We start from the raw sequence: 12,380 nt of genomic DNA, 5'->3' as shown, positions 1-12,380 counted from the left end.
ACCACAGACTGCGCAATTCAATTGCATCTCTCCTGTGTGGACTTCCATGTGTCATTTTGACAAAATCTTTTATGACAATTTTTTTTTCTCCTGTGTGGACTCTGGTTTCTTGAAATCTTTTTTTACTGCAACGTATTACCACAGACTGAGCAATTACATTGTTTTAATCCTGTTTGGATTACCATGTGTCTGCGGTCAAATCTTTGACCAAAAACTGAGCTACGAAAGTGTTTCTCACCACGTACTTCTCCTGTGTAGACTCTGGTTTCTTGAAATCTTTTTCTACTGCAACGTATTACCACAGACTGAGCAATTACACTGTTTTAATCCTGTTTGGATTACCATGTGTCTGCGGTCAAATCTTTGAACAAAAACTGAGCTACGAAACTGTTTCTCACCACGTACTTTACTACTTTAGTTTAGTTACTTTAGTACCGTTTTCCTGTTTTCCTAAACCTGACTGAGGTTCACAAATTTCCATCGAATCATCAATGTCTTTTAGTCTCTAGTCTCAGGTTCAGGACAAGTCTTGCCACACTGGATCTAACTCATGGCTTGTGATTCTCCAGTCCTCTCAATCAGATTCTGTTTTCATCTGTTCAGTTTAGCTCCTGGCTAGAGGCTCTGCCTCTCTGTTGTCCTCAGCTTGGCTTTGATGAAGCTTTGAGGACTTGACGTGTCTCTTCATCATGAATGGGAACTTGGTGACATGAAGGGGAGAGAGGAGAGAAAGGTAGAAGTAGGATGGAAGGCAGAGAAGAGAGAAAGATTGATCTAGGATGGAAGGGAGACGGGTGAGGGTAGTCAGTGGCTAGCGGGATATGGGTCGTGTTGGGGGGGGGGGCGCTGGGGATGGTGGTCACAGAAACAGCCTGTTTTTGAGAGCGAGTACCTTCCTTGAAATTAAGCCTCCTTCCAGCTCCATCAGAACCCTCTGCACGACCTCAAAGGTGTATTTGAGGTCTAAAGGGTAGTCGATATTCATCACGTAAAAAAGACCAAAGAGCATGGCTACAGCCAATCCAACGCTGTCCAGGTCCTGCAGCACTTTGTTTCCTTCTAGCACAACGCCAATGTCCTCTGGTCGGGTATCTGGAGTGTCTTTGAGGACATAGATCCCAACTGTGGTGGCCTCGATTGCTGTGTTGGTGGTGCCGTCATCCAGGCCCTGCACAAAACAAAAAAAGTATTTTTAAATAAAGGTAGGTAAATAAGACCTACAGGATAATCAGGGTCCCACCCATTTTTTAGAAATGACATTCAATGACTTTCCAGGCCGAATTCCCTCAAATTTGAGGACCCAACACAGCATAATATAAAATATATTATATTTTCATAAAGAGAACTATGAGGCTTTACAGAAGCCTACAGACAGCAATTAAAAAGAGAGGCTTGAGTGTGTGAACACTTCTCAACTCTATTGCGTTACAGTGATAAGAGAGATGGGAGGAGTTAAATAAGATTTAGCACCTGTCTTGAAGGATTTAGCATTTTAAGCGCTTTACCTTCCCGCCAAACAGACCTTTTCTTTGGGACATCTCAACCACAGAACTTCCGTATTTCTATGCATGCAAGTTTGTTGCATGCGTAGGAATATGGAACTTATATGGGTGAGAAGATGTAGTGCCAAAGGATAGGGCTTTCTGATGGCAAGGTAAAGCACTGCAAATGTTGTTAAAGAGATACTCAACACCCCAGAAGCAGAGGTATCAGGGTCATGTCAGTTTATCAAACAAGGGCGGTCAGCTTTGAGACTTTGGAATCCGACCCACTCCACATTTGGATAGGTTGAACTTTTGAGGGGCAGGCAAATTTAAAGTAGAGATGAGCAACAGACAACAGCAGTAGGATGACAAATTCTTCAGAATTAATTTGTTGATTACATACATACATGGTACAGAGCCAACATTATGAAAATTGTCTCAATGTCCAAATAGTTATGGATCTTAATAGAATAGCAGTGACCAGAACAGAGACCAAAAGAATGGTGATAGGGCTGCAACTATGATTAATCTTGTGCTTGTTTTGAATATTCAAAGTCAGATTTCACTCAATCAATGATTTAGTTAAAAATATATAGAAATTAAAAATACCCACCACAACAAGCAAGTCATGTCTCAAATTAGTCAAGTTAGTTTAACGATTAAAGAAAATATAAATTCAACTTTAACCAGCAACCGAGAAACATTGTGTAGATTTCATAATATTAAGAAACAAATGAAAAAATGGTCAAAATTACAATCAATACATGTTCTATTAATAATTTCAGCCCAATTGTGATCAAGAAGGAGAACAGTAAAAGAGTGGAAGATAAGGGACATGAACATACCACATATTCCCGCACCAGTTTTTCAGGATCTTCCCCCATGTAAATGCAGACTCCCTTGAGGACGCACTCTCTTCCCAGATCGACATCATCACACTGAAAGGAAGTATTCTTGATTAGTGTTTAAATTCAGCCATTGTGCTTTAACTAGTGGTGTAAACTGTCATGTAAACCAGAGTTGCACAAATCCTTTCTTATGAAGGACCAAAATTAATCTGGGTGGATGGCCAAAAATAAATGTTGAAGTTATGTGAATCTACATTAAGATGTGCATTTATTTTCACAGGGTTGATGCCATCAACCTCATGAAAATAAATGACACAGGGTACCCTCCACTTTTTGTCAATTTTAATGTAGATTCTCATAACATCAACATTTATTTTTAGCCCACAGCCATCCATCCAGATACATTTTGGCCCTTCATAGGAAAGGATTTGTGCACCTCCGGTTTGATTAAATCCAGTGGAGGGTGGGTGGTATGTACGGAGGGCGGTCAAGATTTAGTTATGTCATGTCATCAGAGTTGTGATGGCTAAGTGGGTGGGCCTCAGTGATGTCACTCGAGCAATTTGGCTAAGTAGAGGGTGGGTGGGAGTTATATACGGAGGGCGGTCAAGATTTTGTTCAACTGTGATGTCCGAAAGTTGTGATGGCTAAATGGTTGGGCCTCAGTGATGTCATGAGTGATGTCATTAAGAGCAATTGTGATGTCATCAGTTATGTATGGCAGAAGTTCCTCACATTAAATAATACCTTTGAGCACCACAAGTCGAGTGTCATCCAGTTCCATTGTATTGGAGAGAAGGTAAAAATCTCTATGGACAATACCTCCCAAACCCAGGCAAAATGAATGCATCTAGATGGCTAAATAGCACTACAGGTAAGAGGAAAATATGTATTTTGAATTTTAGGGTGCGCTGTCCCTTTAACCAACACATTCTCACTCCCAACTCGTCAGATGTCCGACGCTATGCCCAGAGCCCCTCTCGTCACTATCAGAAGAGATGGGGGGGCAACCGCGGCACATATTGACGACTGCGGCGGGAGGCGGACCGCGGATTATGCGGTGCAGACCAGCGAGTTCATTTTCCGGGTTTCTAGACCTAACGCAAGGCATAGCGATAACCATAACCATAACCCTAACCTTAACCTATATATATATATATATGTATATAAAAAACGCTAAAAATACTTTTTTGCGTTTTTTTACCGGTTAGGGTTAGGGTTATGGTTATGGCACGGTTCCCCAGCCTCCCGCCGCAGTTATGGTGGCGGGAGGCCCGCCGCAGTCGTCAATATGTGCCGCGGTTGCCCCCCCGTCTCTTCCGATAGTGACGAGAGGGGCTCTGGGCATAGCGTCGGACATCTGACGAGTTGGGAGTGAGAATGTGTTGCTTTAACAAATGGCCATTTTCAGTAGTTTTTGAAGGGGGAAAAGGTTTGGACATGACTAAAACCCATCTGTATTTAAAACTATGGAACACAAAGGCTAAGTCTGCCAACGGGTTAAAAATTAAAGGGTTATGGTCTCAGAAATAATCTTTGTCTATTCTAATCTCTGTAATATAAGCACATGGCCTGTGTTTGTTTACCTTCTCTATCTGTTTTCTTTGTGGAGATCTCCCATTTCCTCCTCTGCCCAAGTGCTGTGTAAATTCTGCTCAAGATTATTGGTTATTGTTTTTTCTTAGTATGCCACATGCACGGGAGAATCCATACGTGAGAGCCTTAACAAGACTTAATGACTTGCAGCTGGCAGAGGCGGAGTTTCTGCAGGAATATTTTTCTCTGTGAGTAAAACAGAGCAAATTAAGCCCATGTGCTTATATTACTGAGATTATATACAAAGTGGGTTGATTATCGGTAAAGCCATCCTTTAGCAACAGTCAGAATAACGTTTCTAGGCGTTTCATGTGCATCCCCTGTATCACTTACATTAGCCATTTGTGCATTAATTGCACGGAGCTTTCTCCCAAGCTGTCCTCCTCTCTTGTCGAACAGCTTCAGGAGTTTGTCTGAGTAGAGGTCCAGTTGTGACAGGAACTTTGACTGAAGTGGGACAGTGGTGATTCTCTTGAATTCAGCGTTGATCTGAAAACGGCAAACACACAAAGGAGAAAAAAGCACAAAGCATTGAGGTTCAAACAAACTTGGAGAAAGCCATCACACATACAGCAGGGCTGCACGATTAATAGAATAAAACTGTGATCTTGATTCATACATACTGCCGATGTCATTTCGAAATATCGTCAATTCTACGAGCTAGGAAACGGCATTTGTAAGTTCACCGTGGCCTTGAACTTTGACCTCTGACCACCAAAATCTAATCAGTTCCAAGTGGACATTTCAGTGAAATTTGACGATTGTTGATTGTTCGAAATAAAACCATTCATTCATTCATTCAAGATAAAACATTGTACGGACAACACAAAACCAAAATGCCTCCGGCTCGGCTAACGCCGGCAGAGCATAAAAACCAAACATGAGGTAAGCCTTACCTCTCTTTCTTCAGACAGAGCAGGCCACCGGGCCAGGAAAGCCTCCACCATTGGTTCACGACCCCCAACGACTTCAAGTCTTCTGTGTGCGAAAGTCTTTGCCATCTTGAATTTCACAACCTCTCTGTTGTCTCTCTTCTTCACATCCAGGAGTAGAGCTTCCTGCATGGCCTCCAGACTCTCCTCTGTTTCTCCTGCTGGGTATGGCGGGCAATATTCCACCTCCCCTCTCCTTGGCTTTTTCACACCAGCAGCTGCCTTGCGCTTTCCTGCAGGTTTGTTTTGGATAGAATTCACAGTCACCTCTGGGCAGCCCAGTGTTCTCAGATGTGTGCGGTAGTTGGATACTTTGTTTTTTAAGCTGCCCTTCCATCCGCCACATCCACTCTCGCACCCCTTCTCAGTTAAACAAGGATGCTTCTTGATAAGGCTCCGAGCTACCTGTTCCATGTCCTTATCATCGACATAGACTTTATACTTGACTATTTCCTGCATTAAGCCATTAAGGATTGCAGACCTCAATTTGAGACCTGGCTCAATTACAGTGCCATTTTGAACAAATGCTGCATTTGCCTGCTCAAGTTGCAACTCAGCATCGTAGGAGAACATGGGCACATGGAAAATATCAGGCCAAGGGGACCGTGGGCTTCGAGGCTCACTTGACAGTGAGGTCACAGACACACTTGATGACCGTGAGGTCAGAGACCCACTTGTTGATAGAACATCTGTATCCACAGATTGAGCAGACGGGGACGGAGAATCATATATGAAGGAACTGGATGCCAGGGGGTGTAGGGCTGGATAGGGAGCCGTAGACCTCTCATCATCATGCTGGATAGTGGTGGGCCTGGACTTGTCCACGACTTTAAGAGTACCAAGATGTTCAACTTCAGACATATTGTTGAGGTTATTGAAGGTACCTCCAAACAAGGAATCCATAAATTGTAGTTTGAATTCACCCAGGAGTCCACACTCGTTTGTGACTGCAGCTTTAAAGGCACCAACAGATGCAGGCAGTCCACCTAAGAATGTCAATCTCTGAGAGCTCCCATCAGTTAAGATGATCTTGAGTATGACTGGAGTCCCCATCTTCAGTTTATTCTGCACAGACAAACAATGATTAGACCTCCGACATCCATACATTTGTGATTTCAAATTCAGTGAAAGCGACAACTGCGTCCAAAATGTGGATGCTTTAACTTGTAGTGATGCAAAAGCTTGGACCTACTTGACACAGTTTCAGTGCACCCCTTACAACTCCACATTCCAACCACCTAACCTGTAACACACATGAAGATCATCATTAAAGCTCCAAGCTGTGCTTTTATTTTGAAGTGTTGCGCTTTTATTTTGAAGAGCAGGGATGGGCAACTTTGATGATAGAGAGGGCCACAAAAAAATGTCAGCGCTACCAGAGGGCCAGATTGAGACCATGCACTTCCATCAGTAGCCTACTGTAACCCCATCACTCCCAATTATAGCTACTAATATTTATTAAAAGGATGAAATATATACTGGTAATCAAAGTTTATTATACAAACATTTATATTTTTCGTGCATTTAGGAATGCGTCCATTCATTGAATGAACTTCTAATTCAGATGTCTGTCTTCACTCCAGCTTTAAAATTAAGCCTTCTACAGTAATTTCATGTGGTACAGCACCCAAATATGTCATATCACATTAGTGATGTTGCCTCCTGGATATAGTTTGTTACAATAGCGTTGGCTCAAATGCTAACGTTAAACAAAATATGTGGATGGACAATGCTAACGCTATTAGCGCCATGTTCTGGGATTTAGAGTGAAATAAAAACACAGATTTGGGTGGTCTGTCATAGTTGGTTTCTTAGTGGAATACTCAAGCCTCGCCCCAAAATGTCCGACTTGTACATTTGTTTGTTTGTTTTGCAATTCCAGTGCAGGCCACTCATGGGCCACATAGTTGCCCATCCCTGCTCTAGAGCAGACATGGGCAACATGTGGCCCGCGGGCTGAGCGCCCCCTGTGTAAATGTACAAGGTGTACATTTTTGGGCAAAGCTTGAATATTCCACTAGGTAACCAACTAGGACAGACCACCCAGATCTGTTTTTTTTTTCACTGTAGATCCCAGAACATGGTGCTAATGGCGCTAGCATATTCCATCCACATACTGCAGCATTTGAGCTAACACTATTGTAACAAACTATATCCAGGATGCACATTGCACAGGCAACATCACTAATGTGATTTATACGACATATTTGGGTGCTGTACCACATGAAATTACTGTAGCAGGCTTAGTTTTAAAGGTAGAGTGATAAGACATAATTAGAAGTTCATTCAATGAATGGAAGCATTACTAAACGCATGAAAAATATAAATGTTGGTAAAATAAACTTTGATTACCAGTATATATTTCATCCTTTTAATGCAAATTAGTAGCTATAATTGTGAGTGATGGGGTTACAGTAGACTACTGGTGGAAGTGCATGGTCACAATATGGCCCTCTGGTAGCAATGAATTTTTTTTTATCATCAAAGTTGCCCATCCCTGCTCTAGAGCCTCGGGTTGAGTATGTTCTAGCAATCTGGGAACCTCTGGGGGGAGACCCGTTTCAAGGCATTATACCGGAACTCGTAGGGTGGCAGGTTATTGTCTGTTGTCCTGCACGTGCAATGCTGAGTGGATGTGTTACTATTGATTGTGCTCTGGGTGGCTGATGCTGTTAGGCTTGTTTAGAATGGCAATGTTTGTCAGACTAAAGCAAACTGCAGATTTAGGGAGATTTAAAGCAACACAAAAGGCAAAAATATTACATCACTTACCACTGTAGAGCCCCGATGCGCCTGCCCCCCAGCTGTGCAAACCTATGAAAGAAAACATTTAGAATAAGTGAGCCTCACATATCACACACAGCACCTGAAATTAAGTCACCAATTGCCAAATGCGACTAGATTTCATGTTCTGGTGAGTTGATGATCAGAGGGCTGTCCAGTCCACCACGTGGCGAGTGCCAAAATAGTCAGGTAAAATTTAAATTGATTTGTTTTGGTGCTCAGCCTGCTAACATGAGGTGTAGCTTTGCGAGATGATCTCTGGTTTGCTGGCTGGGTGGGGACCTTCAGGCCAAAACTTTTTAACACCGGAACTCATACCTACAGGCTCTGTGCACACAAATGTGCTTTTTGCGCAATGCGTGCCGCTCTATCTGCCTGTTTGTCTCTCTGCCAGTGCCCGCATGTCTGTTTAGTGTGCGTGTGTGTGTGGCATGTCATTTTTAACGCTGTTCATAACGAGCAGAGCGTGTTTAGGCTATCGTATGGCTCCATCCCCAAATTAATTTTCATCGTCCCTGACGCTACTGTGCGCCCACACTGCGGAGTGGATAGGAGCTGACTGACTCTGACTGATAGGCTATCAAAGTTTTGTGGGGAGAAATACATTTCAAACTAGTCAGATATGACTTGAATGTCATAAAATAAATCACCCACAGTGATTGACGACAGTCCGACCACTATTTTGACTGCGCGGCTTTATGTAGCTTAACAAAGGCATTTTTGGCACATTGCCACCCCTCGTTGTCAATGGACTCCGTTAAAACATGTTTTTTGAAGTCTCCAGATTTGTCAGGCAGACAGACTGTGCATCCACACTGTGGAGAGGATAGGAGCTGACTGACTGATAGGCTATCAAACTTTTGTGGGGAGAAATAAATTTAAAACAAGTCAGATATGACTTGATTTGTTTTTGTTTGGTTACAAATTCGCTAAAGCTGTTTCCTATCACATTTCTTGTTTTTGATACATGCTACCGCGCCTGCAGGAAGTAATTGGCAGAACACTGCATTGGGGTGAATAGCAGTTTGACTTTTACTGTTTTTTTCAGCTTCGCCCCTTACATTTCCTACACAGAGGTATGAAACTCAAATCAATACTATTACTATTCAAATTGTTGTTTTTGCATTATCTTACGCCATTGAATTATTTGTATATGTAAAGCAAGATTCAGCAATTTTTTTTAATTATGTTGTACACCTGTCTGGTTGAGTGTTCTCACCTGAACTGTTTTCCCCTCTGGGCATTGGTGGGGGGATGCCTCTGTGTAGGAAATGTGCCATACAAATAAACTTACCTTGCATAGTCTCATCACAATATCAATATCTACTGTATATTGCCCAGACCTTAATGCAATGACAACCAATAGACACCTAAATGTGTTTTTATAATGCTTTCTGATACTGATTTTCTGGCTTACACACACACACACACACACAAAATCACTTACCAGTATTAGCCCTGATGTGCTGTTTCAGCTCTGCTAACCTATGAAAGAAAATATTTAAGTGAGATGACCAAGTGTGTTGCACACACACACACAGCGAGCGTTTAGCATTTAGTTAGCCTGCTAAACTAGTTTGCGGACTGCTGACAGTACAGCTAGGTGGCCCATGCTCTTGATAACGTGTCCTAAACGCAACGTTTCACGTGCGTCCTTCGATAATATTAATGTTATGTTTACGGTGTTTGTGAAACGTGAAGCCCCATGTGTGTCTGCGTTTGACTCCTGTCTGCTGAGGCTTACAAGTAGCAGCGACATGCTAAGCATAGTCTAGCAGCTTGCGCAAACACGTGTTGTTATAGAGGGTGCGCTAACGTCACTTACGGTATACAGTTACTTTTACACGGTTATTTTGCAACCCGCCACGTGTAAAATCTAGTCATAAAAAGCCACAGAAATCAGCTAAACGTTAGCTGTACTAAATGGTAGCTGCTATGCCCGCCAAGCTAACACCATTAACGCTAAGGAGAGCTACTAACTAGCGCCTGGCTAGCGCGGTAAACTCCATATAGCAACAAAAGAAAATCTCACATAGTCAAAAAGTACGGACAAAACCCAAGTTAATCAACTTACTGTTTGGTGTAAGTTATAGGTTTAGTAGTTGTAACCTGGCGGATTTTCCCACAACAACCTCCGACAGGAAAAGGAAAAAGGACTTCACTTCTTCTTCTGTGTAAACCTCACTTCCTGCAGCCCGCAATATGTTGGCGCCACAGGTGGTGACAAACGTGATTACATTGGATTTAAAGTGGCATGAATCACTTTCAATGACAGTGAGAGAAACACTACAGAATTGCACATTGCCTAACGTGATTACATTTGATTTAAAATCGCATTCAAATCACTTTCAATCGAAGTGAGAGAAACATGTCAGATAAAACAGTCCCAAACATGATTACATTTGATTTAAAATTCCATTAAAATCACTTTCAATCTAAGTGAGAGAAACATGGCAGATAAAACATTCCCAAACCTGATTACATTTGATTTTAAATCACATTTAAATCACTTTCAATCGAAGTGAGAGGAACATTGGCACATGCCACATTACCAAACGTGATTCAATTGTATTTAAAATCGCATTTACATAACTTTCAATTTAAGTGAGAGAAACTAGCACATACCATATTATCCATATACAACTGCAGTTTGCATGATTAAAACATGTTCACAAAGGAAATATGATTTTATTGTGCTGCATATACCAACTCATTTATGTAAATTGAAGTACCTGCTATTCCCAGTTTTTTCAGTGTGACATGCAATGATGTAACGAAGTAACTCAGCGTTACTTGGATTAGTAACTGTAATATAATTAGTGTCTTTGAAATAGAAATCCCTTACATTACTTAGTTGCAAAAAAGTAATCAGATTACAGCAAAGTGTTACTGTAACTGATTACGGTAACTTAACTCATTCACCGCCAATGACGTCTTTGACGTGTTATCAGAAATAGCCCTCCCCGCCAATGACGTGTTTGACGTGTTTTTGTTTTTATGAGTGCAGCGCATAGTTGAAACACTTACCCAGCCTGTGACATAGTTTCGGGTCCCTAACCTCAAAGTCAAGCCGACAGCACGTTATCAAACACATACCGCAGCTGTTGTTTGAAATTAGGAAGAAGGTGGAAAGGAGGAGAAACGCGCTTCCTTGTTGCAGAGGAGAAACGCCATTGAAATGCCCCCTCGCCGCGCTGCAGAGCTGATCGACTTGCTGCAGAGCAGCGGACATCGAAACCGCGGTAGTCAAACCCGTGACCAACATGATCGATCCTGGTCCCTGGACCCCGTTCCTATGTGCCAGCCTTGCTGCAGGGCGAACCTGGATTGCCTAGTCAAACCCGTGACGAACATGATCGATCCGGTTCCAGCAGCGCCTGTTCAAAGCCAAGCCGCGGACCCGTTCCTGTGTGTGTCGCAGCATTCGTCCCAGCGAGAGGAGGGAAACGAGCAGCAGAGGAGGCAAAACGCTGATGGGGAAGGAGGTGCGATCTAGCAGCAGCTGTGGAGAGAACTCTCTCTCTCTCTGTGTGTGTGTGTGTGTGTGTGTGTGTGTGTGTGTGTGTGCGTGTGTGTCTGTGTCTGTGTGTGTCTGTCTGTCTGTCTGTCTGTCTGTCTGTCTGTCTGTGTGTCTGTCTGTACACTCACTCACACTGAGCAAACTGTATTGTTGAATGTAAAAAAGCACTTCATATATATATATATATATATATATATATATATATATATATATATATATATATATATATTTTTTTGTCATTTGTGTCATAATGAATAATATTTACATGTCTGATGTCAATACAGTTCAAAATAAAAGAATTGAGAGCGAGTTCTGCCTGATATTGTGTGCTGTGTACATAAATGCCATTTTCTGCAATTTCTTTTCTCAGAGAGACATTTTGGGTGAAAACAGGGTGTATATAAATGGCTATAAGTAGAGTACAGAACATGCTAAAAGCTCACTTTTTTTTTCCTGGTGAACCCAGAGACGTACATCTTCATTTTGAGGTATTGCAAATCACTCTGGTGCTAATAGATCATTTACTGTGGGTCTTGAAAGATGACCAACAATTATGAAAATCTTTGGCCTGTGCTAAATATTGGCAGTCCTAAACTGGCCCTGAATGAGTTAAGGCTGGCTCAGACTACAGGATTTTTGGCCCGATTTACCCTCCCAAGAATCTGAGGAGAAATCTGGCCTGGCAGCTTGCCAAGCTTGGTTGGGCCCGATGTTCGGCACAGATTATCTTGTAATGTGAGCGGTTTGCAGATCCAATCTTAACCCTCCCGATCTGCTCACAGCCTCATCGGGGCTGTCCGATCATATCAAACATGTTTGATATTTAGGACTGAAAATCTGCACGAATACATCATCCTGCTGCTGCACAAAACTCCCGTGATAATGACGCGGCTCATTTGATGCGCGTCAATTTCTGCTCCTATATAGCACACTGCAGGCAGCAGATAGGCTACCAAATAACAACAGCACAGAACCACTCATTTACATCACAATGATATGACCAATGAATAAAAAGTTGTTATACCGTAGTTTTGAGCCCCTGCCAGTCAGAGGCTGTAATCTACCTGTCTATCAAGCAGTGTGGGGGAAAAAAGGCATTGCTGCAGCGGAAGCAATCCAGTCTATCCAAACTTTTGCCGATCTGATCTCATCATGACATGCAGCAGGGAAATATATTTTGGTAGCCGATGTGTTTGTATTCTCACTTGTCCAGACA

The 12,380-nt window shown here is 42.3% G+C and overlaps 1 protein-coding gene and 1 long non-coding RNA gene across 2 annotated transcripts; both read right to left on the bottom strand.

Moving 5' to 3' along the window:
* Positions 1-859: 859 nt before the first annotated feature.
* Positions 860-5,274, bottom strand: LOC310795212 (uncharacterized protein; the record flags this gene model as incomplete). The annotated part of the gene is made up of 4 exons (XM_083657277.1): positions 860-1,168; positions 2,330-2,422; positions 4,262-4,417; positions 4,825-5,274. The coding sequence occupies 4 exons, from the start codon at positions 5,272-5,274 to the stop codon at positions 860-862; spliced, it is 1,008 nt and encodes a 335-aa protein (XP_083513403.1).
* Positions 5,275-5,445: 171 nt separating this feature from the next.
* LOC310795838 lies at positions 5,446-7,737 on the bottom strand. Its single transcript, XR_014553652.1, has 3 exons — positions 7,633-7,737; positions 6,053-6,103; positions 5,446-5,925 (listed from the first exon to the last, which is right to left on the bottom strand). It is a non-coding gene; the product is annotated as an uncharacterized lncRNA (long non-coding RNA).
* Positions 7,738-12,380: the final 4,643 nt, after the last annotated feature.

This window comes from Poromitra crassiceps, assembly GCF_964638095.1.
Source record: "Poromitra crassiceps genome assembly, chromosome: 21".
Taxonomy (NCBI): domain Eukaryota; kingdom Metazoa; phylum Chordata; class Actinopteri; order Beryciformes; family Melamphaidae; genus Poromitra; species Poromitra crassiceps.
The sequence above is the reverse complement of the archived record's forward strand: the minus strand, read 5'-3'. Positions and strand labels throughout refer to the sequence as shown.